General features: G+C 35.9%; 1 protein-coding gene across 3 annotated transcripts in view; it reads right to left on the reverse strand.

Moving 5' to 3' along the window:
• The window catches only part of TTC7B (tetratricopeptide repeat domain 7B), a 130,627-nt gene that overhangs the window by 92,885 nt on the left and 12,447 nt on the right, over positions 1–25,295 (reverse strand). For all 3 annotated transcript variants that reach the window (XM_009280774.2, XM_009280775.2, XM_019472515.1), the window contains exons 3-6: positions 23,459–23,589; positions 20,935–21,056; positions 5,577–5,655; positions 3,078–3,250 (exon numbers count right to left, since the gene is read on the reverse strand). In XM_009280774.2, the coding sequence (XP_009279049.2) occupies positions 3,078–3,250; positions 5,577–5,655; positions 20,935–21,056; positions 23,459–23,589 (505 nt within the window). The remainder of the gene's footprint in view (positions 1–3,077; positions 3,251–5,576; positions 5,656–20,934; positions 21,057–23,458; positions 23,590–25,295) is intronic.

The following is a 25,295-nucleotide window of genomic DNA, read 5'->3' on the forward strand; positions in this document are numbered from 1 at the left end:
AAATGAAAGCAAACATTATTTTCTCCTACAACTTTGAATGTATTTTGGTAAATAAGTTGATGATTGTCTCAAAAAGTGAAGATCCACTTTATGCAGAAATTACTGGGAAATTCCTTTGACTTGTGTATGCAAAAAGCTCAATTTAGTTGACTGAACTCAGACATTTTCTGTGTCTTCTGACAGATGCAGACATAGGAGTAAAGTAATTCCAAGGTAACAGGGCCAAGCAAAAGAAGCAACTGGAAGTATGAAATGGCTACCAACCAAACGCAAACCAAGAAGTTTAACACTTCTTCAACTGAGGATAAAGAAAACTGAAGAGGCAGTAACACAGAGATCTACAAAATCATACATGGTATTAGCCAAATCACATTCACCATCCTCAAAAGAACACAGTACACTTACTTAATATATCAGGCAGCATATTTAGAATAAAACAGTGCATCTCAGACTCAAACAGTGTTGGTTGTCAGATGAATACCTAGGAAGAAGTTTCCTACATGTCTGTCTTGCTATTCATTGTCTTAGGTACTTGCTTTCAATCACTGCTGGAGATGAGATACTTGGCTAGACACGTTTTATCTGATCTGGTGTTAATCACTCTGATGTGACAAAAGAAAAGGACTTAATTACATGCTCTGTTGAAATTGTGGAACTCCTCACTTACATGTCCCAAGAACAAGAAAATTACACTGAACAAAGCCCCACTTCTGCCAGGAGGCATGTTTCTACAAAAGGATGAGATGAGAATGAAGAACATAAGTTTGAAAGACTGAGCCTGAGAAACCTGCTGTAAATATTCTGGGTCAAGGAAGGAAAATTTGCTAGAAATCTTTGAAAATAAAGGCCATTCTGCTTGTTAGTAGTAATGACACCATAATTTTGTGGGCTTGCTGCTGCATAAAGTATTCATTAATGGAAATCTGCAATAAATGCAGCTAAACAACTCAAATGCCTGCAGCGTGACAGTATTTTAGGTTACAATATAAAGATACTGTGAACACTAAAACAAAACATCTCTTCAGAATTTAAGGTAGGACTACTTCTATAAGCAATCTACCATAGAAGCAGACTCTTGCATGTAGCAAGGTCACATTATGGAAAAAAGCTTTCATATTAACTAATAAGGCATATATACTGTACGAGAGGAACAGACTGTTCTTTAAGATTTGCTGTGTGAAAACAAGTAGTTTGAATGAGAAAATGTGTGACACTGCATAAAAAGAGATTTCCTTGTGTTTGGGCAATAAATGCATACTTTATAAGTGCAGTGATCAAGGTGTATCCACAAACCAGGTACTTCCTTTTTACCAAAATGGTTGCCTGCATGTACAGTTTGTTAATTATGTACTTGCAGAGAAACATAGTAGTTGTTCTGGCAAACTGAATGTTCAACTCTATGCCTGCATCCTTTCCTAAAGCTCAAAAGACTGCTTTTTAATGACTTCACATCCTAGACATAGTCAGACAAGACTGAAATTAAAAAACTCACAATGCCTGGGTTTTAATCCTACAGCTGGACAACAATATTAAAAAAACATAGTAATAATAAATTCTGTGGAGAAAAAGGGTCAAAAATTTAAAATGGAACAGATGACAGTCTCCTCAAAGGAGTCCCAGATCACACCGATTTCACAGAATCACAGAATAGTTGAGGTTGGAAGGGGTGTCTGGGGATCGTCTAGTACAGCCCCTCCACTCAAAGCAGGGTCAACTGGCAGGTTGCTCAGGACCACGTCCAGTTGGATTTTTAATATCTCCAGTGATATTCTCCAGACTCCACAACATCTTCTGTAAAACTTTTTTCTTAAGTTTACATGGAATTTCAATCTTCTCCATCTGCATTACTTAGTACTGTCCTACTATGGCAAATCACAATCTTGGCTAGATCATTATCTCCACTGCTACAATCTATTTCTCAGTTCTCTAGCTCACAGTGCTTTCCAGCATGTATCAAAACAAGCAAGCAATAGTTGTTGACTATATTAAATACATATATACAAAATACAAGAACCCACAAGGACTTGCATGTAGAATACAAGCAGAGCAGTGCAAAGGTTGCAGATTATGTAAAACAAGCATGCAACAAAGTTTCATCACATCAAACTTAGTATCGATGAAATAAAAAATAAATTTAAAAAGACAGTATCAAAGAGTTAAGATTTCACTAGTACGCTTTGACACAAGCACATTACTGTCAGGCAGTAAGCTACACCCAAGGACTGTAATAAAGTGCAAAATTTTGTCAATATATATTTTTGGCACTGTCAGAGTGTGTCTAAGGAAAACAATTTTACCTTAGAAACCATTTTTCATTTGATCAGATACAAAAAAACAACAAGCTATTAACTTTTAGGAAAAAGTTCAAATTCAAGGAGATGGGTATCTACTTTTAATACTAATACTAATGGTGATGGATTTTGAAAAAAACCCACACATTTTCAAGAAGGAAAAGAAACACACCAAAGCTACTCTAGAATTAACCATGGGATACGTTACACAAAAATGATCCATAGCATACCACTTATCTGAATCAGTGAAAGAATAAAACTCAACAAAAAGGTGGCATCACAGAGAAATGCCAAAACTAACCTATGAAGATTAAAAGGTAGCTGCCTTGGGAAATAAACTACCTTTGAAACTGCTAGATATGTTTTGGGTTTTTTTAATAATGTTTCAGGGATGAATTTGAATCTCCATATTGCTAACTCTTTCCTTTCTATGATAAGGCAGAATAGAGGTCTAGAAACAGCACACAACTTTTAAAACTTTTCTTTTTGTATCCCAGGTATAATATGGGATATTAACTCTACCATATACCACAGTATATATATAAAAAATATTTTGAGAATTGAGAACAAAAGGTCTCATACATACAGTGCAAACTTCTGCTTGGAGAAGCATGTTGCTTCCCTAGTTCTCTTCAGGGAAAATATATATACACACACAGCATGGGAAACATTCCCATTCACATTGCCCAATTCCTTATACATTTTCAACAATATAAACTAAATTACCCAGTGCACTGGGTAACAATTGCAATTATAGAAACAAGAGAGGTATAAACTCAGTCATACTTTTCTCCAGTGTATACCCGCGGTCTTCTGCTGAGTGCGTAATTCTTAGTATTTGAACCTTTTCGAAGTGGATCATCTAGGGGTGATTGGTGAGGAGGATCTTCCAGTGGATTCCAATAACTCTGTTCACACATGCCTCGTAACAAAATTTCAGCGAGTTGTCTTGCTATTGTCTGTAAAAGTGAAAGATAGAATAGACTATTTCAGTTGGAAGGGACCTACAATGATCATCTAGTCCAACTGCCTGACCAATTCAGGGCTGACCAAAAGTTAAAGCATGTTGTTAAGGGCATTGTCCAAATGCCTCTTAAACACTGACAGGCTTGGGGCATAGACCGCCTCTCTAGGAAGCCTGTTCCAGGGTTTGACCACCCTCTCAGTAAAGATAAATGTTTTCCTTAGAAATGCTGAATGCAAAATCTTCAAAAAGACTTGGATTATTTCTAATGAAGACAATTCATGTAGAATATATTTTCTGTTATTTTAAAACATCCAAAAAAACAGGCATACTGCTGTTTGAAAGGTACAAGTACTCAGTTCAATTCTCTAAACACAAAGAAAAAAAAAGGCAATAACAAACAATTTTTCAATTTTATCAGTTAAATCCAGATACTTCTGAAGTATCAACAACATCAACTGTTGCTCCTCAGTGTGGAGCACATTCAGGTATATTTTCAGATGTTTGTGCTCAATAACCTCTACTGCCTCTCCAGGCCTGGAGCAGATGTTTCCGTGGGAGACACCACAGTGCAGTAGATGTCCACGCTGCAGCCTGCTGAGCAGACCATGGTGGAGCAGGCTGACATTCCCTGAAGGAACTGGAGCCCAAGGGAGGGACCCCAGGCTGGAGCAGGGGAAAAGTGTGAGGAGCAAGGAGCAGCAGAGAGGGACTGTTATGGACCCACCACAACCCTCCACACCCCCCATGCACCACTCAGGGAGTGGGAGGGTAGGGAGAGGAGGTAGAAGAGTCAGGAATGAAGGATTGAAGTTGAACCTGAGGAAAGGGGGTGAGGGGAAGGTGTTTTAGTTTTTGTCTTTGTTTCTCACCATCCCACTATCTTTTAATTGACAATAAATTAGTTTCCCCCAAGTCAAGTCTGGTTTGCCCATGACAGTAACTGGTAAGCAAACGCCCTGTCTTTACCTTGACCCACAAGCTTTTCCATCTTATTTTCTCCCCATCATGTTAAGGAAGGGGAGTGAGATAGCAGCTGGGTGAGCATCTGGCAGCCAGCCAAGGTCAACCTACCACAGCCAGCTATAGTCCAAACCCCGACTGATTGGAGCTTCTGACAACTTGTACTTGAAGGTGCTGGTGTTTGCTACTGTTGGTAAGGCTCAGCAAGAGTGAAACGAGGTTGTAGATCACCATGAAAAAGTTTATTTTGACCAACTATTCTTGGCACCATATATTTAAGTGTAGAAATACTTACATAAATATTATTTAAGCAAATAATATTTATTTAAATCTTTGAAGTCATCCTATAATCCATAACTATCAGGTTAATCTCCTCTTTAATTTCTAATACATATGCATACAAGCTGCATGACTATATATCACAATGCTGAAAACTCAGAGATTAGTACCAGGGCAGCAGGAAGAAGGCAAGATCTACATTTGCATAAGAATTGGCAGTATTTCCCAGCAACAGATGTGTAATGCTTAAGCCATGGACAGCACCACATGATCTGCCTTCCACCTTTTCCTATACCATAAGAAGCCCTTCATCTTTTATTCTATTAAAGTTTGCAATGTTATCCCTCTCCATTGAAAGTCTATTATTTAATAATTTTAATATCCTTACTAGGAATCAGTTATTAAATGAATTAAGAAACCAATTACCTTCCTTATTACTACTTTGGAAGATTTAAAGGCCTAGTATTAGGAAACTAATCTAGGACATTTTGAAAATCATTACATCAGAGCAAAAGATATAAGCCTTGGCCCTTTATTATATAAAAGATGCAAAAAGATACATCACTCATTCGGTAAAGGTTTATTTTCTGACAACATAAATAACAAATCTTCATGATTTTGCTTTGATTATTTTCCTTTAAGAGGCTTTATCACAAAAATAAAGAAATGATAACTTGATAACTTCCAACTTAGTAGGACACACATAAAGACACTGCACTTCTGTCCTCACTCCCATTACATTACAAAAAGATGAAACAACGCCCTTGTGAAACTATGGTAAGTCATAAATAGGGCAAGTGATTAAGGTTGAAAGTATGGTCAGTCAGAGACCAATCAGGTTTTAACCACAACCACAAATAGGAAAGAGAAATAGGGGAGAGACTGAGTATCAAACATTCCTTTTTATTTTAATAATTCACTTAAGCCAGGAAATGTAACCTTATAAAGTGGTGGATAACAGATCCTGATCAATATGCTGTGTATCTGATTATTTGTCTCTAACTCATCCGCTATATTTATGCTTTACTTGCTTACTAAAATTCAGATGCGGAATAGGAATGTGGTTTAATATAACTTACCATTCGCAGATTTTGTGTAGTTCTTGTTTCGACAGCTCTTAGTAACTCTCTAAATCTACCAACTCCTCTCGTCAAGTTCCTGTATATAAACATAGAATTTGACAGTATTCCAACTTGGATGTAGTAACACCTTAATATATTACTTGATAAAGTTGTTAAAATCCATGCTATCTTTTTTTTTCTGCATATCATCATTGCCTTTCTGTGAGATATATGTGTAGATACACTTTTTTATATATATATATATATATATATATTTATTTTCATTCATCTGGGAACCCTACCACTGATTACTATAACAACATTCCCTGCCAGTTTATTGCAAAAAGAAACATTTTCATGATCAGTAGATAGCTCAAGAGAAAGCAAGGAAAAGTGTAAGAAGTGACCACCCCAAAAGGGGAAAAAACTGAAGTTTTTCTTGCTCCTACAATGGTTTTAGTTTTCAATTACATTAGGCTTCGAAGTATAAACTTTGAAAAAAAAAAATTTCCATTTTAGCTGCCTCTTGATACCTTAAAATAGGGAAATAAAAAAGGATTAAATCTTGTAATCCTCAGTGAAAGTAATGAAAGCACAAACACAGCAAGGCTCACTGTGTGGCCAGAAGACGACTGGGGGATCAGTGTTCTGTTCTCAACTACATCTGGCTTTTGCTATGGCTTCTGCAACTCAGGTTTCTTCATCTATGTTTCTTCCATTTCTGCTGCCTAAACAGCTTTTGCAGAGAGATTCAAGACCCTCAGAGAGGAGGCATCATTCATACTAACAATTTTAGCAGATCTGAACTGTCTTCTCAAACAATAGATTATTTTGAATGGTCTTACAGCTTTATCTTTTTCTCATCACTGTATCAGTTATCTCAGCTTGTTTTTTATTGCACTTACAAGCAGTTGAGATATTTTATTTCATATTAATACAGTTCTTCTCTGAACTGGTGAAGGACTGGGTTAGCTTTTTGCTGAGCTGAACAACTGAATTCTGCAACCTCAACACATAACAGGACAGTCATTTCACGCACTGTTTGTTTAGTTGTAAAACAAAATTAGTTGATCAAAAGCATGTTTTGTGTTAAATCATTGCTGTTATGTCATATAGTTGTATTATCTTAAGATGTGATTTTATGTGCAAGTTGCATAACATTTACCTAACACTGACTCAAAAGAGAAATGTTACATATCATGTAAGCTTTTCATAAGTAAAAGCACTACTGCACTGCGCTACAAAGCTGATGTTGAAATTGCCTTCCTTACTCTGATGCCTTTATTTACAAATATACTTAAAATACTGATCTTCTGCATTGCAACTTTGTACAAATTCAAAAAAGCCAGCATTTTTACACAGATACTTTCTTTAAATTTAGTTGCAGAACACCTGAAACCAGAGTCTTTGATGCAAGAGAGCTGGCTATAGAACTGTAGAACTCTTATCACTTTACCTAGAGACCTACTCATTTATTTTACTCTTCAGATTACATGACAGAGGTCATAGAATCATAGAATAGTCGTCTAGTCCAACCCCCAATCATGTCTATTCTGTTTTGTATAATAAAGGATTATCAGCATATTTCAGAAACTTTAGTCTCCAGCACAGACAGACATCTTTCACTAGCACACGTTCACCTTCTAAAATACTTTTATATAAAAGCTCATTTAAAAAGAGCTAGCATTTCCAAATAACAAAACCTATATGAACAGGTTGAAAGTTATGTCAAAGTATGCTACCAGTTGGTTAAAAAGAAATTATCACCAGTCACACAAGAAATAATGATTTTTTGTAAAAAGTCCACGTTACAGCAGAGCTTGACCACAGAGTGACCTGTTAGTACATATTAAAGAAAACTAATCTTGCGTATACATCTAACATGGAAACAACTGCATGAAAGATTATATTTATTTATATATTTCACACAGACAGGCCTCTTAATAGCTAATGAATATTACACCAACTTCATATACTAATGAAGTAAGTACAGAAAGTCAGTAGGCCAAATTTTAAGAAAACCTTTGAACTCAATGGAAGCTGGATACCTTCAGCACCTTTGGAAAGCCAAAATACATACCATTCAGTAACACCACATGCCAAATATTTGAGAGCGCCAAAACCAGACCACTGGAATCCCAGCTTTAAGTTCTCTGCTCTGCTCTAAGTGTGTATTTCCTATAAATGGAGCTTTCTCTCAAGTACCGTATTGTAAAGTCACAGATGTGTCCTCATAACAAGATTTAAAAAAACACACAGACAGACTTGCCAGAAAACTGAAATGTTCCCTGCAAAATTGTCAAGAAAGAGCAAGAACTTGTCAGCTTGAAACACTGATTTCCCAGTACAGATGAAACATATACTATGTAGTAGAACTTCAAATCACAATAATCTAAATCCTTATGAAATTTTAGGAATTAGCATTTTTTTTCATATGAAGTTTATGTTTTTTGACGTGTTACAAGAACAAAAAAAAAAACTCTATGAAAAAGTATGCAACTTTTAAAATCCTTAAGAGCTTCATGACAGGTCGTTGTTAGTTACCTATTACATTTTTATAAGCATCTGCAAGGGACTGAAACTTGTGACTGAAGTTCTACTGTATCATGGAAAAAGCAGTTAGATTGTACAAGAAAAAAAACCTTAAAATACAGAATTAGTTTTTGCTTCATAAAACATTTAACACTGATCCACTGCACAAGTGATCACAAACACAATACTGATTTGTCGAGCATCTTCTACATGAAGTATACTAAAAAAACCCAACACACTTCAAAACTACAATCTAAATCACCCAAAAATTGAGTTAAATGCTTTGAGAGGCAAATAATGAAGCAAAATATACCATGAACAATATGGTAGATCTCCACACTGCACTGCTTTTAGCAAAGTACATTTCCTGTATTTGTTAACAGTTTGTAACATTGGGGAGAAGAGGGTGGCAGCTATTCTGGCACACACTTTTCCTGCCTAGCCTAGGAAGCACACAACTTTTACCTGCTTTTCACTACGATGTGCCTTCATGTTAGCAGTTCCACCCATGCTGATCGAATGCCAGAGCAAAAGGGCAGGTTAACTTAGAAAACAACATCTCATGTTGTGTCTGTAAATGACTTTGAGGTCCCTTCCATTCTCAAGGCAAGGAATTTTAAGGTACATTAACATGCACTCAGAGCTGACACATTTTCAGTCATTTCAGACGAGACAAAGACAGCCCACAGATAGACACTGCTAGTTACATATGTGTATGTTTATATGACTGCCGCCCATCAGAACATGCTGGAGCCAAGCCCTTTGAATTGCATCTTCCTAGTTTTTAAAGACCAATTAAGATGTTTACTGCTTTAAACCTTCAAGGAAAAAAAAAACCAAACTACTTTGACTCTTTAAGTAGCACTATACCAGTTAAAGACTGAGAACCAGGTACAATCTACTACTGAAAGTCTATACAGATTGATGCCCTTAGGGCTAATTTGCATCCTTCTGTCTACATAATTGCACCCTAAACCCCAACAATTTATGTTAGAACCTAATTAATTATTCTGATGCAAGATCAACTTTTATACTCCTTTGAAAACTTCAGGCACCATTTCTGTTTAGAATAATGAAACTATTTTAACTGCATCTATGCAAAGGTGTTCACTCCTAAAGAGAGAGAGAGATCAGTAACTGTAGATATGATACAAGGAAAGTGCAGGAAGAAAATTAAGGGGCAGTAAGGACAGACTTTCAATGCAGGATCAGAAGACCTGAATATAAGCATGTAGGCCAGCAACAGCAAACTTCTGGCACAAACATATTGTCACCATCACCACCAAGAAGTCTCTTGGTTTTAAAAAGCATGTTTGGCATCAGACAACACAGTGCTTTGGCATTAGTGGTCCAGATAAACCTCACACAAATACTTCTTATCTTTGTGGTTTTAAAAACACACACACACACACACACACACACACACACACACTGAAAAGAATGAAAGAAACTGCTCAGTGAGAAGCAGTCTATATTTGAAAGATGTTAGGATAAAAAACCAAACACTATTCCTTATAACAAAGGGAATGAGATCTAATCACAATATACTCAAAACACGCTACAAAAGAAATGTTTTAAATTTAACCTCAGAAAGGTTGATAAGATTAATTTACTTTGTATTTACAGCATATTTTGATAATATCCTCTCCATTAGTGTGAGAAGAGCTTTGTTTGTCAGGCATTTCTCTTATGCTTATCAATTAAAACCCCCAAATATTTAGTCTAACACTGCTTTTTATAGATTAAACATGGAATTAGGATACATTTTTGCTTAGTGAGCTTAGACCAAACCTCACCTGCTCTGCAATTTGGTGGCTAAATTGTCAGTACTTCTCCCATTTAAGAGAGAAGAGTATATCCAGAGCCATGCCAGTGAACAGGCTAAGTTACTTATACTAGCCTAACTACTACCTCGTTGCTGAGGCTTACTAGATCTCATTTAAAAAATATTCATGTTTTAAAAGGAGAAAAACCAAGAACAATGAGATCTAGATTGCTTGATCGAAGTGATGAAACAGAAATTGCTTTTGGAATTGAGCCCACTTCCCAAATGCGTGTTCTCTCTCCTTCTCTCTCTTTTTCTCTCTATATTTATATACAGAAAAAGAAATGCAATGTTTTTAAACTCAATGGTACATTGTAAGTTTTAAAGTTTGGGTTCTTCTCCCAAGAATTCAAATAGCAAAGAAAAGAAAGGTATTTGTTCTAAAGGGAAGGATTAAGGGCAGGCAAAACTCTTGATGCGCATGCCAAGCAGAACAGCGGCATTTCAGTAACTTTGGTATGACTGACATGTTTACAAAAAACCATAACAATGATCTAAATCCACACACTCCAGCTATTAACTTTTGGCCGATTAAGAGTAATTTACACAGTATTAAGACCAGAAATTATTTTACATCAAATCAAGTTACTATAGCAAAAAGCAAGAAATGTGACAAATCAAGAGATTAACTCTTTAGCAGTAACAGATCATCCTAATACTGAGGCATGCCATTTCCCATACTAGAGCAATTGCTTTATATAGCCCTACAAAGATGAGTTTAAAAAAAATAAAAATTAAAAAGGACTGAAATTCTATGGCTTTCTGCAATAACTTTCTAAAAGGTCTGACCAAATGGACAATGCTAAGTCTTCTGCACAACTGATGATGCTTCACATGGTTGTGACTAATGTCTGTTTTCCCTCAGGTTTAGGGAGGGGGGGGGAAAGCATAATTTTAACCACAATTAGAAAAATGATGGATGTAATGCAATCCAAGTCACCTGAAGCAAACATCCTGGTAAGGTTTAGATATCTATCTCCAAAAGGCAACACAGTTGCAAATTCAGACAGTTCTGTTTTCCCTCTCAGGTTTCCCTCTCGTTCTTTCATAGTCACACTTTGAATATTCTCATAACACTGTATAATTTCCACAAAACATTGCTTATCACTGGGCATTACTTTCTGAATTACATGTAGAAAATCCTTTATTTCCTGCCAGAATCAAAACTACTCATTTTTTAAGCACTCTTCAATAAAAAAAAAAAAAAGTATCATGATACATTTCTCGTTTTACTCATTGTTAACTCATGCAGACAGAAAAATCCCAGGTATCTCAAATTCACTACAGAAGATCATGTTTGCTTGATGCTTGAAGGTTCCTGATTGACGTTTGGGCTTATAAATGAAACATCTTCAGTGTGCCGTTACAGCTACACGAGCCTAGGTATTTGAAACAGCCCAATCAAGCAGCAATTCTTGCATTCATGCATTCAAAATTAAAACACTTACTGCCTAGACTGCAGTTCCACTGGTAGCTAAGTCTACCTAATGGTTTGCTACTGAAAGAGGAAGGTCTTATTCTCCTCATTCCCCTGTCTTGGTGTTTGTTCCCTTTTTCCACCATTCTTCCTTCTTCACATCTTCCTACTCTCACTTGCATGGCCCTATCTCTTTTCTCACAACCACACCAGTCATTATCACACCTTCCAGTGAATCAATTCATCTCACTAAAATGACAGAAAGCAATAATTTCTTTTCTGTTTGTTTTCTGCTGTTTTGGAGAATGAGATGACTCCACAGAAGAGCCAAACAAATACCTGAACCAGCAAAAAGCAAACAAGAAAAATGCATACCAGGAGTGCAGGTATGGGGAAGATGAGAGCAGGTAACTTCACTTTACAGTGTCAGGATGCTACACATTTTGTTTACTACTTCTCTTGACACTACCACGTCAGCTCCTCCTCAGAATGTTCTTTCATATAAGTGTATATGTACAGCACACTACATACATGTATATATGTGCATGTGTATACGCTAAGTACCAGATTCAACTATTAAGGCACAAAGACCGGATTCATAAAAGGACTTCTCCAGTTACTGGAGACAGACTGTATTAGAAGTCTTGCCCTTTATCTCCTATTATTTTGCAAGTTTCTCCTTTCAAGCAGAGATCTAGTCAGAGGAAGAAATGGGGGTAGATTAAGAAGGTGCCAAAGAAAATCATAAACAAAAAAAGCCTATTCTTGAATTCACAAGAAGAAAGTGCTAAACATGCCAGGAAGTTTTACTAAGGAAATAAGTTAACAGAGGGAATAAAGTAAATAGAATTTACTCTGGTAACTATTTAATATTGTATTACACATCAGTCAATTTGTATGGTCATAAACTTTATAAAGTTATTTTATCTATATTTAAAAATATATAAAAACTCCTACAGAACTAGAAGGAAGAATGTGAAGCACCAACAGTGATTTTGTTTAGAATACCAAACTGAAGACCTAGGAGGCCACTCAGTTTAGTATCAAGCCTGATAAAAGCATGGAGAATTTCAGCAGAGTGACCAACATGGGCATGGTTTTACAACCTGTCTTAAAGATTCAAAGGTCAGAAATCAGCAGCAGAAACCATAAAGGAAGTATACTCTGATAAGACACAAGATTTTAAGCAGCAACAAAACAGCTGGGTTGCATCAACGAAACATTTGATTGAACCCAAACAGCTAATCTGAAGCGACAGATCAAATATTTAACCAGAGACACTGCTGAGCAATGACAAACAAGGCCAAATCCTGTTCAGCCTTCCCAGTGGTGACACCGAAGAAGAGAAAGGGTGAGAGGAATAGAGAGCCACCCTTGCAATGAAAGCAAACTAGGGGCAACACCTATGAAGAATTAAGCTGATTTGTGAAGGGGGGATTCATTGACACTGTACGCCTGTCCAACATGAAAGCCAAAGAATAATATATTGGACAGCAGTGTGAAAACAGCAATACATAAGTGTGAAAAATGATAATGAAAATGAACCAGGGGAGGGAGAAGGAAAAAAGAAAAGAAAAACAAAACAAAACAAAACAAGAGGTTATCGAACCTCTGTTGATTTTCTAACTCTCTTGGTAACACCTGGAGATGTTTAATTTTGAAGCTACTGCTTCTAGTTAGCTAGAGGTGTTAAAATCAGAAGAACACGCACAGTTTTCCACTACTTTAAGTTGTTTATGTGCCATTTATTCATCAGTATAGTTAATAAGAGTTTTGTCCTTTTATTGCCAACTCTTGTATTTGCTATCAGGCTATTATACTAAAAAAACAAAGTAGAATGGAGGACAAGATTTCCTTTCCTCTTTTGCACACAATGGCAATTCTGAAAATGCTTACTAAGCTGTCTTTTATTTTTATACTCTTCAAATTAATCATGAACCAGCATTCAATGTAATTGAATACATTAACTTGGGGAAAGGCAGGGAAAGAGAGCCAAAACTCCCCAAATTCATACTATATACAACACACAAAATGTGAGTTGTATCTACAAACAGGGACAACACTTTCTGGAAAGAAAATCATATTCAAATACTTCAAAACATACAAGCAGAATATTTGTTAATTATCACCTTTCTTTATTCTCCTCCTCTGTTCATTCACTGCCAGTAAGAATTCATGCAGCATTCCTAAGCATGAGGCTTACAGCAACAGTTCTTTCAGGAAGGAGAACATAAGACCACCTTTATAAAACATCCTGCCAATAGTCTTATAAAAATATCACAGTGAAGTAAATGAGATTACTTCACTGCTGAGCTGCTTACCAGGCATGCGTCTGTTTGAGTGTCATCTCTGAGGAGCTACCTGTTTCCAAAGAAACTCTGTTTTAAAATACCCACGCTGCAGTAACGAGGGGATTTAGTAAACAAAAACGCACCAAAATTTTGTCAAAATTATTTATACACACGCACTATGCTTATACACAGGACAGAAATAAAATGCACAAGGGCACTACCATACACCCAGAGAAGGAAGTGTTACCTTCACCTTCTCATGCTTAAAATACAGCGTATCAAATGGGCACTCAGAAAAAGGTCATTTGGGAAAGTGGGCCAGCATTGGAAGGGGAATTTGGGAGGCAGAAAAGGTCAGATCTAAGAGGTGTACCAAACCCAATCAAAACTATTTCAGTACAAGCACCAAAATGCCTGCATGTCAACAAAAAAATAAATAAAAATTACAAGCAATCCTCAGTAAACCAGCTGTGTAACACATTATCCTGGTGGTTACATATTTTAAAAGGAAAGGACGTGGAAATCAGGAGGTGGGAAGGGGAATTTTCCAGTATTCTCCTGAATACATAAAAGTAAAGCTTGCCTGCCTTCCAAGCTTCAGCTGGTGGCTAGCATTTCTGTGAATGTATTATGTCTCCAAGGTACTCACAGCAGTGAATACTCACCACGGTCAGTCTAATACTGCTTTTTATCTTAAAAAATTAGAAACAACTTTGTAAATTGTTTGGCCAATGACAAGGAAATAATTTGAGTAATGGATACTTTGAAAGAATTGATGAGTTTTCAAATGCTTTTAATCTCAATAACAAATGAAAACAGACACACACAGCCTCAAACACCTGCACAGCATTCAGTTTTTCTTGGCACTGTACCAGTCTTCTGTTCACTGATTTTTGAATAGAAACACACTGGTACAATTTGAATGCTACAGCACTGCCTACAGCTTAAGTGTTGAAGAGTCAAATAACGTAATTCGGTAACTCTTTGCAAAGATAGCTTATGAATAGTTATTACTATTTAAAATAAAGATGGATCGTCAATTAGTACTAGTCGTTTTTTTTTTTCTTCAGAGCTCTGTACATTATTAGTCTCCTAGTTCTTCCAAGAGCCAGTTCCCTTTATCACCACTGTGACCAAAACACATGCACTCTTTCCTTGGCAAACTTACCTTAATGCTTAGCAAATCACTTTCTACTACTATCATAAAGAAACCTAGCACCAGTTAGTCCTCCTACCTGCTAATTTCCTCCTTTTGAAGTTAACAGGGTCAATCAACATTTTTGTAGTTAAAACCGACAGCTTCCATAATATTTAATCAGTTCAAAAACATGATTTCAATATGAAAAAAGAACTGATGTAATTAGTAACCAGTAATCCAAAACCCTGAAAAGCTCCATGCTAAACTATTACTAAAGCTTTAACAGAAATGGCCAAATGCTACATTCATAGAACAAAATCTTTCTCTTGGTGAAAATAACTATCATCCAGGTACAGCAACTAACTGTCCTTTAGAGAAAAATCAGTATTAACAGAAACTCAAAAGACTTAATTAGTTGTAGGTTACTGCAGCTCACATTCAGGTGATATATCTCATGAATATTGTTCACAAAACACCTAAGCCCCAAACTTCATCAGAATTTGAACCTCCATCTTTGGTGACACACAGAAGAACTGGCCAAGGCCCCGAGCAAGCTGCTCTGCACTGGCCATGTTTTGAGCAGGGGTTTGGCCCAGACGGCCCCTCGGAGTCCCTTTCAACCTGTATGATCCTATAAATGCATATCTTACAAGTTGCAAGGGAGGGACAAAAATATTCCCTCCCCAATTTAAGGCTCCAATACCATTTTGTTTGCTGCCCATCACAACACAACATAAAACCAAAACCTTGAATTTGATGCTTGCAAATGCAAGCAACAGCCACAGTCAGCAAGACTTGTACATGGGCTAAAAAATGCTAAGTATTGTCTCGGAAAAAGTGAGCTAGAGTCAGAATTCCAACTGCACATTATTAAAATTATCAAAATTCAAGATCAACTCAGATACTAACATTACTTTTTCAGTGTGCTTTGTATAACTTATTATTACAAAGGTTATTTGAGATTATTTTGAATAAAAGCGATTCCTTCATGTTTATATCCACCTTAGTCCTCCATGTAAAACTGCCAGATTTTCTATCTTTAACTTCACAGTGCAATCTTATTTTAAACTCTTGAAGTTAAGACACAATTCTGAGCAATAAGCACACAACACGGATTGAAAGAGAAAGCATTGTTGATGGATAATTTTTTCTGAATATCTGAAGGAATAATAATTTCCCCTCACATTCAAATAGATTCTGTTTTTTCAATGAAAACTAACAGAGTGAGAAGAGTATCTTAAATAAGTATGGGGAAAGCATCTGATATGACAGATATTAAAATATCCTTTGAAACCACATTTTTGTTAGCAATCACAGAACAGTGATTTCTGTCTCTATCTTGAATATATTCTGCCTTAGTTTCCTAACCACACAAACATGAAAGTACTTATCTCCAGGACAAAGTTGTTTTGAAAACTGCAACAGAAGTAATTTCCAGTTTACTTTCCAATACAGCAGTGGTATCTCACATATAAACAATGCGATACTTCGTAGGATTTCAATGTTTTTGAATTTCATCTTACTTTCTATTCTTTATTTAATGACCAATTTGTTTTGAGACCGATGCAGGATATGCAACAAGATCTCAACAGATTCAGAGAGTGATGGGTAGCTAGCGCTATATTCTAATACAGTGGACAGCTGGTCATACAGTGTCTTGATGTGCATTTATGTCAAGCATTTACATGTGAGCGCTGTATAGGTATATATGTGCAACAAAAGTACTTATGGATTGTCTTACATCCACTCACCCTCACTTACTAACATGAAAGCTATATTCCTATGGTATTCCTATTTGTGTTATGGTGGAAAAAGAAAAATAGATAAAAGAAACAACTTCTACGTAGACAAGTCCCTTACGTGAGTAACTCTAAGGAGGTTTTTTCCCCTGTTGTGCTTGTCACACATTTTGTAACCCAATAAAAATCAATTATATGCAGAAAAACTGGTTGGGTTTTTTTGTTTTGTTTTGTTTTGGGGAGGGTGTAATTTTCTACGAGAAAAAGCCAGCCTCTGAGAATCAAGTTCATGGAGAAGGCTGGGACGGTCGTGCTTCACTGCAGCTATGCCAGCACAGGTAACGGCACCATGAGGAGTACAGATCTGGTCCAGGTTCCTCAGGCTTTGATTCAGCATGTGAACCATGATGGAGATTAGACCAAACTGCAGTCTGGATCCTGGACTCTGACAGAGCAATATCCTTGGAGAGGGGGCGAAATATAGGAGAAGCCACAAAAAAGAGCTCTGAAAGCTAGCTGTAATTTTCTTGAGAAAAAGCCAGCCTCTGAGAATCAAGTTCATGGAGAAGGCTGGGACGGTCGTGCTTCACTGCAGCTGTGCCAGCACAGGTAACGGCACCATGAGGAGTACAGATCTGGTCCAGGTTCCTCAGGCTTTGATTCAGCATGTGAACCATGATGGAGATTAGACCAAACTGCAGTCTGGATCCTGGACTCTGACAGAGCAATATCCTTGGAGAGGGGGCGAAATATAGGAGAAGCCACAAAAAAGAGCTCTGAAAGCTAGCTAAGTCTGGTTTTCACATGACAGCCACCTGATTTTAGACTCCAGTCAGAAAGCTCTTTTGCTTTAAGAGCATACACTTCCAGTATATTTCTGAACACTACTAGCTAAAAAATAAAAACCATTCACAATTTAAGTTTGTCTTGTTTATCTCATAACGTTAACACAAAGCAAATACTAGGATAGAAGGATTACTGGGTACGTAAATTGCTGTCCTTTCAGGAGCACTTTACTTGAAAATAGCTATGTTAAAGTACTAATGTCAAAGTTCCTGTGCTCATAGCTTTTCTTGGAACAACATCAGGACTTTGAACTTCAATTTGAAATTACAAAGCAACTACTAGACTAAATGGAAGTTGCATAATCAGCCTGAAAGTCATTTAAAGTTACATATTTCAGAATGTTTTTTAAAAAGCACATAAACTCTACTTTAAGTTTTAGAACAGCTTCCTCAACTTCTTTGTTACTCATTTCCAAGCTGAAACGTTCCTCTGCTCCCAAGTGAAAAATGGGTACGCAGTTTGATTCTTTACTAAAATTCTGTACACTTTGGAAGAAAACATTAATTTCAGATTTGTGTCTTAATAGAGCACTAAAATAACATTCTTCCATTCAGACTATTGCCACTTGTTTTGTTTTGTTTTTCTTTTTTGGTAATTGCTTTTGCATGAATTTTCAAAATGCCAGCACTCAGCAGTTAGGCTAAGTTAGGTTTCAAACACTTTCTAGTTTTTCATACAAGATAATGCATACCTGAAAGATAGTCACTTAAACCTCTACAAAAACTTGATTTCTTGGCTTAAAAGAAAATCTCTGTACAGTTAGTGAACAAAGGGGAAATTTAAAGTGGATCAACTGGCTTTCTGGGTAGGCAGCAATACTCTCCACATTACTGCTAAAATTATGCTCTTCCAGCTAGTATAAAAGTTATCTTATTTGCTTTTCTAGTTTGTAACTGACACATGCACAAAAATGATGCTTCCACTTCTAGTGGAAGAAGTGTAATTAAAAGCAGTGATTAGCCAACTGACCCCTAGATATAGAACAACAAAAACCCACTCCGTAACAAGAGGACTTCAGACAAATTGAATTCTCCAGCAGATTTTGAGAGATGTTTATTAGTACTCATTGGAGGGGAAATGAAGTCTAAAAACCCACCAAAAAATCCGTATGATTTATGCACAGACATCTGTGCAGACCTTTAAGCATGCTCTAACGTATAAATTACTATAGCCACTATGCTGGTAACAAGATAACATTTGAACTGACTCAAACCAATGCCAGGTTATAGTCTGGTGAAAGGAATTTTATTTTAGTTTCAACTCTTCTGAGTGTCAGCCTCACTTCATGAGCATACACAAATAAGAGATTCCACTGCATTGCAACATGAATAGCAGATTTAGTCTGCCTGTAAAAACAGACAGGCACACTTTTCCTCTTCTCCTTCTCCCCCATCACTCACAAGCAGTTAAACTCTAGTGATTCCCTGCCTCCTCCACAGGACTGAAGCCCTTTTAACATCTACAGCTTCAACTGCAGAAAAAGTTTATTTAAAAGAAATGTTTCAGTTTCTAAACTGCCTATATTAAAGATATCTACATTTCTTCTCCTTGAAAATGTTCATATAATCGTCTTTACCATTTTAGATTAAATTCAAGCGTGAAGTATATTGCAAAGCTCAATGGAAAGATCTTGAATCTAATTTCTATAAACCTAACATCAGGAGAGATGACAAATTTAAAAACCAAGCGAAGCATCCTTAAAAGAAATTTATTAAAACACATGCTATAAATTTGTCACTATTAGAAAAGTATATATTTAAAGTTCTGTTCAGTTCTGGTAAACCCAAGTTAAAAACTAAAAAAAACAAAGAAGGGACCCATAAAAGCAGCAACATAACTAGCAGCCTGAAACAATGACCATAATAGGAAATCTTGAAAGAATTGGGATTGGCTCTAAACTAAGAAAGGGAACTAAAGGATATAATGGCAGGAATATGTAATATAATGATTGGCACAGAGCTATTTTTCCTAACACCTCGCTTCCTCTCGTACCACAAAAAAAAGTAGCACTGGCCAATGAAACTGGAAGAAGAAATTTAAAATTAAATATATAATGTGTAATTAGCTTGTAAATGGCAAGCGACCATTGTACTGAAGACTGCAAAAAAGATTATATGGTTACGTAGGAGGTAACAAGAACACCACCAGCTTCATTGTGAAGGATTAAAGTGTACACGGAACACAATCAACCTGTCAAAGTTCACACCAGACCAACTGATATGGTCTGGGAAAAACATTCCTATGGGCTGGATGTTGCTTAATAACCCACTGCATGACTTTTTTGTGGGGTTGTTTTTTGTTTTCTTAATTAATCTTCATCTGCTATGCCTATTGCTGATTGCTTTTAGGCACAACATGTCAGATTAAATGGACCATTTCCATTCCTGGCCTTCAATCAAAATTCTCCAAAATGTGGAATTTTTAGCTTATTCTTAACCACGATTGCCACTGGGATTCTTTCTCTACATATATTTTATTTATCTTTTGTGCAGGCATGAAAACAGAAATTTTATTTTTAGCTCTGGTAAATGAAAAAAATTAACTTTCAGAACATTTCACTCCTCCTGCAATCAAATGATGAAAACAGAACTAAAATGTAACTCTCAGATCATGTGTTATTGCAGCACTACTTCATTACTTTAAGAATGAGATTTCAAAAGCTTAGTGATCATTTCCATGCTGAAATCCCTGAACCGTTTGAAAACCCGGATAGCTTTTTGTCACCCTACCATCAGTACATTAAAATCTCAAACTCTTTACAGACACTGCATGATCTCCCTTCATCTCCTGTTTATTTGAAAGAATAAGAAACGTTTTTGGTATGAAACAGTAGTCCTATCAAGAGTTCCAATATTTCAATCAAACCACATTTTCCTAGTGAAATAAGAAGCCCTGCAAACAAATTTTTAAACTATGTGATTTCAACAACAAATGTCAGAAATGTACTTAAAAAACATTTGTGCCAAGTTTTGAAGCTCTTAAAAATGGAGAGTTGTATTCCTTTTTTCATTTTCTTTAATACCAGAATTTATTTTTAGGCTTTTAAGGGAAGCCTTATTTAAAATAAAATATAAAGGATCTCCCATGCAGAATCTAAAAGGATCTATAGAGCAGGTACAATGGAGATTGTATACTTGTATACATACTGTTGATCTTCATGCACATTTATCCTGCAGCATAATGTTAAAATAAGTGATAACTGAAGAGATTTGGAAAAAATTACAAAATCAAAATTATAAAAATCAAAAGAGTTTCAATATGTTGTCAATCACTTTCTAACGGTGTCTAGTAATAAAGTAAAAGCAATTTCAAATAGTTAAAGTTTAAGGTATTTTAAGTTCTGACATTTAGTAAGTAAAAATATAAAATGCTTTCTGTTTAATATACTTTGATTAAATTATTTTACAATGTGTAAATAAATACAATATGGAAAGCCTTACTATTTCAATCAAAATGTTACTACTTTATTAATGTTAGGCATCATGATTACACAATCCACAATTGATAAAAATGATGATGCCCAGTTAGATCACAAATACAAAACCTAAACAAAAGAGCAAACAAAAAAAAAGGAGAATCAAATCTTACCCATTCTTGAAATATAAAACATGTGCTCTTTGAAGTCCCGTTTCCAAGAAAAAACCAAGTTCTTGTTCATGTGCAGTGGGCCCTGGCTTAGGGCTTCTGTTTTGTATATTGGCATTAATTACCTAAGAGAACAAAACAAAAAGGAAAAAAATGTATTTAGAAAAAAAAATAAAAATCAAGTTTTGTGGACTTTTACACAGAAGCTAAAACTTAATGTTGGAGAAGTCTTTTTCATTTGTAGGCAATGGCTAGTAGAATATTTCTATCCTTACCTCCGTTCCCACCTAAATATAAATCTTTTTGCTCTTGGATATACTCTTAAAGGTAATTTCTTCACCAAGCAGAAATGCCACTAAGAAACGTATTATAATACTTTTTCAGAAATTTTTGTGAAGAATGGTATACAAAAGAGAAGTGTATGAAAAAGCATATTTGCAACCTTATTCAGTAGCAGGAGGTGATGGTATTCAAAACCTAAAACCCTGTTAGGTTAGGAAAGACTGCTGCAGAAAGCGGTAACAAGATTAAAAGTGATCTCCAGAGTGATTTCCAAAAAACAATTTAGAAATAACTTATTTGTATTACACCAACATTAAAAATGCTCTCTCAAAATGGAGAGCTATCAGCTTTCATTTGCCTTCATATTCACCACACAGTCTACCGTGTATGTATTTAAAAAACAAACAAAACCCAAAGAAAAAAAAAGAAAAAATGTGTATGTATTTAAAAAACAGTGTGAATTACTTTTCTTTCCCCCATCACATCAAGCTTTTCCTTCCCCTTCCTTTTGCTTGTGTGACCCTAACTGTATCTAATAACCCCTTCAAAGACAACTGCCAAATGACAGACCTGAGGCTTGTAAGCAACAGGCCTGAAAAAAGAGGGTCAGATTGATACTGCTAGCAGAAAAAATGTGTATGTATTTAAAAAACAGTGTGAATTACTTTTCTTTCCCCCATCACATCAAGCTTTTCCTTCCCCTTCCTTTTGCTTGTGTGACCCTAACTGTATCTAATAACCCCTTCAAAGACAACTGCCAAATGACAGACCTGAGGCTTGTAAGCAACAGGCCTGAAAAAAGAGGGTCAGATTGATACTGCTAGCTTGCTTCCTTCTAATAGTATTCACAAGCCAAAGAATAGAGCCCCAAGTGCATTGTCTTTTGTTCAGACATATCTCAAAGTCTAAATAAAATGCAGTAGTGTGTAACTCCTAGAAACAAAGGGTACCACAAATTTTCTTTTCTTTAAAAGAAAGTATTTATAACACTTGAAGGGTTGCTGCTAAGTGGTAAGAAACAGAAGACGAGGTTAATGGTGTAAATGAAAACAAGAGGAGGAAATAAAAGCCTATGTATCCCTTTAAATTCAGACAAAGCCTGAAGCTTTTAAATCATGAAGCGTTACGCTCTTTACAAATAAAGAGCCTAACTTTAACTTTCCATAATTCATAGTCCATAACTTATAAAATGGGAGGAAAAAAAGAAAACAGTAACTTGCCTAATATTCTGCAGAGCTGTTTGTAGGTTATATTTTGTCTAACATTAAGACGCTCAGATATATCAGCTTTCATCAAGAAAAAACAGGTCTTCTACATACCTAGTACCTCAGATTTTTGGTTATCTTTCTACTCATACCTAGTATGAAAAGTAGAGCGACTCTGGAGTCCAGATTCAGATGTAGACGACTGTCTCTTTAGGAAAAAATATCCAAGTACTTTTAACAGTAACTGTAGTTTCATACATACAGTGAGTAATATATTAATGAGATAAAATGACAAATGGGCTACCAAGACTGAGAACATTGTCCTGATCCAATTTATAGAACTATTAAGATTTATCTCAAGTTCACCTATATTTTAAAATCGTATGTTTTTCTGGCTTTAATATCTGGTGATTTTTTCATTGTCCCAGGATTGTGCCTATTAGTTGAAGCAAACGCACTTTCAGTTACTATTTCTGGACACCCCACTGATATGTCAAGCGTCTTGTTGACAGGTACAATGTTATTTCAGAATTTTACCTTCAAGTAGTTTTATAAAGAAGATTTAAGAGCAGTGAAGTTATTGGCTCCAAATAAACATCGACAAGATCAATTTTGCTTCATTTTGAAATGAATTCTTTTTAAGAATTATCTGAAAATCTAGTAAGTATATACATACATACAATGTACATATTCCTGTATGTGTGTTTGAAAGACACCATAATCCCATGTTCATAAATGAACTACCATATGGTAACACAGGCCACAGATCAGCATCTTGAATATACATAGTAGTTCGGAGGAGCTCTGTCCCTCTTCAGACTACTAGCACTATTTTCTGAGGTCTGAATAAGAGAACAGTCAGAAGGACAGATACTAGACATCCATGAAGGCACACTGATTTATTGCCCAATTGTAAATGTGCATTGAAGTACTAAGAAAACAAACACATCATCTAGTTGAGTTACCAAAATGCTGGTAACACCACATCAATGAAAGACGAGCCACGCAATTCTTCAATTAAGCAAATCATCCCAGCTTACCCTTTCTATCTCCTGAAGGTACAGAAGAGCAATATCCCCAGCCTTCTCATAGCATGTAACAATTTCTTGTTCACGGTCCACATGGAGGTTGCTAGCTGAAGAAGAAATTGGCAACTTCTCAAGACAGAGACCTGGGAAAAAGAAAAGAATTCAAATGAAGCATTAAAAAATAATGTCATATAATACTATACCGCAAAAATAGTCCAGGCTAAGCCCCTTTGATCAGGAGAAGAAACAAAGAAAAAAAAAAATTACCAAAAACTTATGAAGGTATGGTCCTCTGATAGAGATGTTAATAAATATATAAATAACAGTGACTCCTCCTTAATAATTATAAAACCAGAAGCAGCAATTTTTTTTAAAGCAATTTTGATTTAAAAGACATTATGACAGTCTACCACAAAAATGCCTAGTGTCCTTCTATACCAGTTTTAAATTACTGAATACATCTTCACTTTCCAGAGTGATCACAGAAACCAAGGCAGGGTGAAGAAAGGCACTCAAGGTAATACTAAACTTAGTAACTGTACAAGGCAGAAGCACCTATAAAAACAAATATATTTTCAAAAAAAGTAAGAGGTTAGGAAGTGTAATTTTTGTATTTAAATTTAGTAAGAGATAGCTCACTCTCATCAAGGCACAGAAGTCTTTTCCTCTCAGGACTTCATTAAACTTATCCAACAAATACATTATCTGGTGCTTTGAAGAAAAAAAAAAAAGTCTTTGCTTGTCTAAAATAAAAACCCGACAACTCTTACCAATCAATGCTATCTTCTACACAAGCCACTTCTATTACAGTTATTTTCAAGAGATAATTAGAAAACAGCTGGAAAGGATCTTGAGAACACTAATCCGTCTATCAGACCAAGGAATCAACCAACCCCAGACACTTGTCTAACCTGTTCTTAAAAGCCTCTGACAACAGGGACGCCTTGGCCTTCCTATGTAAATTATCATAGAGCTCAACTATTCTCACAATTAGTATTTTTACCTAATACCTAGATCTCCCTCCCTAGATTAATTACTCCTAGTCTTCTTCACAGAGAGATCATTCCTTTCTCTACAAAACATTTTTTCAATGTTTATCTAGAGAGAGACAGACATGCTTGCAACAAAGAATGTCAATTCTCACTCATTTATCTTTTCATGCTTCCTTGACAGCTAATCATTTTTATCTCCTCTGGTCACTCTCCAACTGGTTACCTCTATCTTGAGACACTGTGCCAAAACTGGATACACTGTTCCACTTGAGCCTCAATAGCACTGAGCAGAGAAGATGAAAGACTTCCTGGTTTTGATATAGGATACTTTAAAAAAAAAAATACAAATCAGCAGAACTTTAGTGCCTTCCCTTACATATTAGTAAAACATTCTCTTCTGTTTATGATCTGCAACAGACCACCCGATCATATTATACAAGCCAACTGCCTCATCAGTTACCCCATCTTATGTTTATTTGAATAATTATTTGTATTTGAGGAGTAGCACTTTCCACGTGTTCTTAAGAGATGTATTTCAGGTCATTCTTCCAGCTTGTCAGCAGTCAGTGCTGATCCTAAAGTGCTTTCAACTGCTCCCACATTAATATAATTCACAATTTAAATGACCATATTGTCAAGTCATCATCCAAGGTTTTCAGAATCCATTGCTGGAGAAACTAAAAACAAAAACAACAACAAAACACATAGTTATATATTGGGCAGATGCCTGTAGAATGCCAGGTAGTACAAACCCCTAGTTTGGAGAATAGTTTATCAAAGGATTTCTGTCCATCAGTAATGTAAGGTGGGGACAGTATGTTTCATTGGAATGACAAGAGTTTTCCTACTAAAACAAC

This window comes from Aptenodytes forsteri, unplaced genomic scaffold, assembly GCF_000699145.1.
Source record: "Aptenodytes forsteri isolate BGI_AS27 unplaced genomic scaffold, ASM69914v1 Scaffold193, whole genome shotgun sequence".
NCBI classification, from domain to species: Eukaryota; Metazoa; Chordata; class Aves; order Sphenisciformes; family Spheniscidae; genus Aptenodytes; species Aptenodytes forsteri.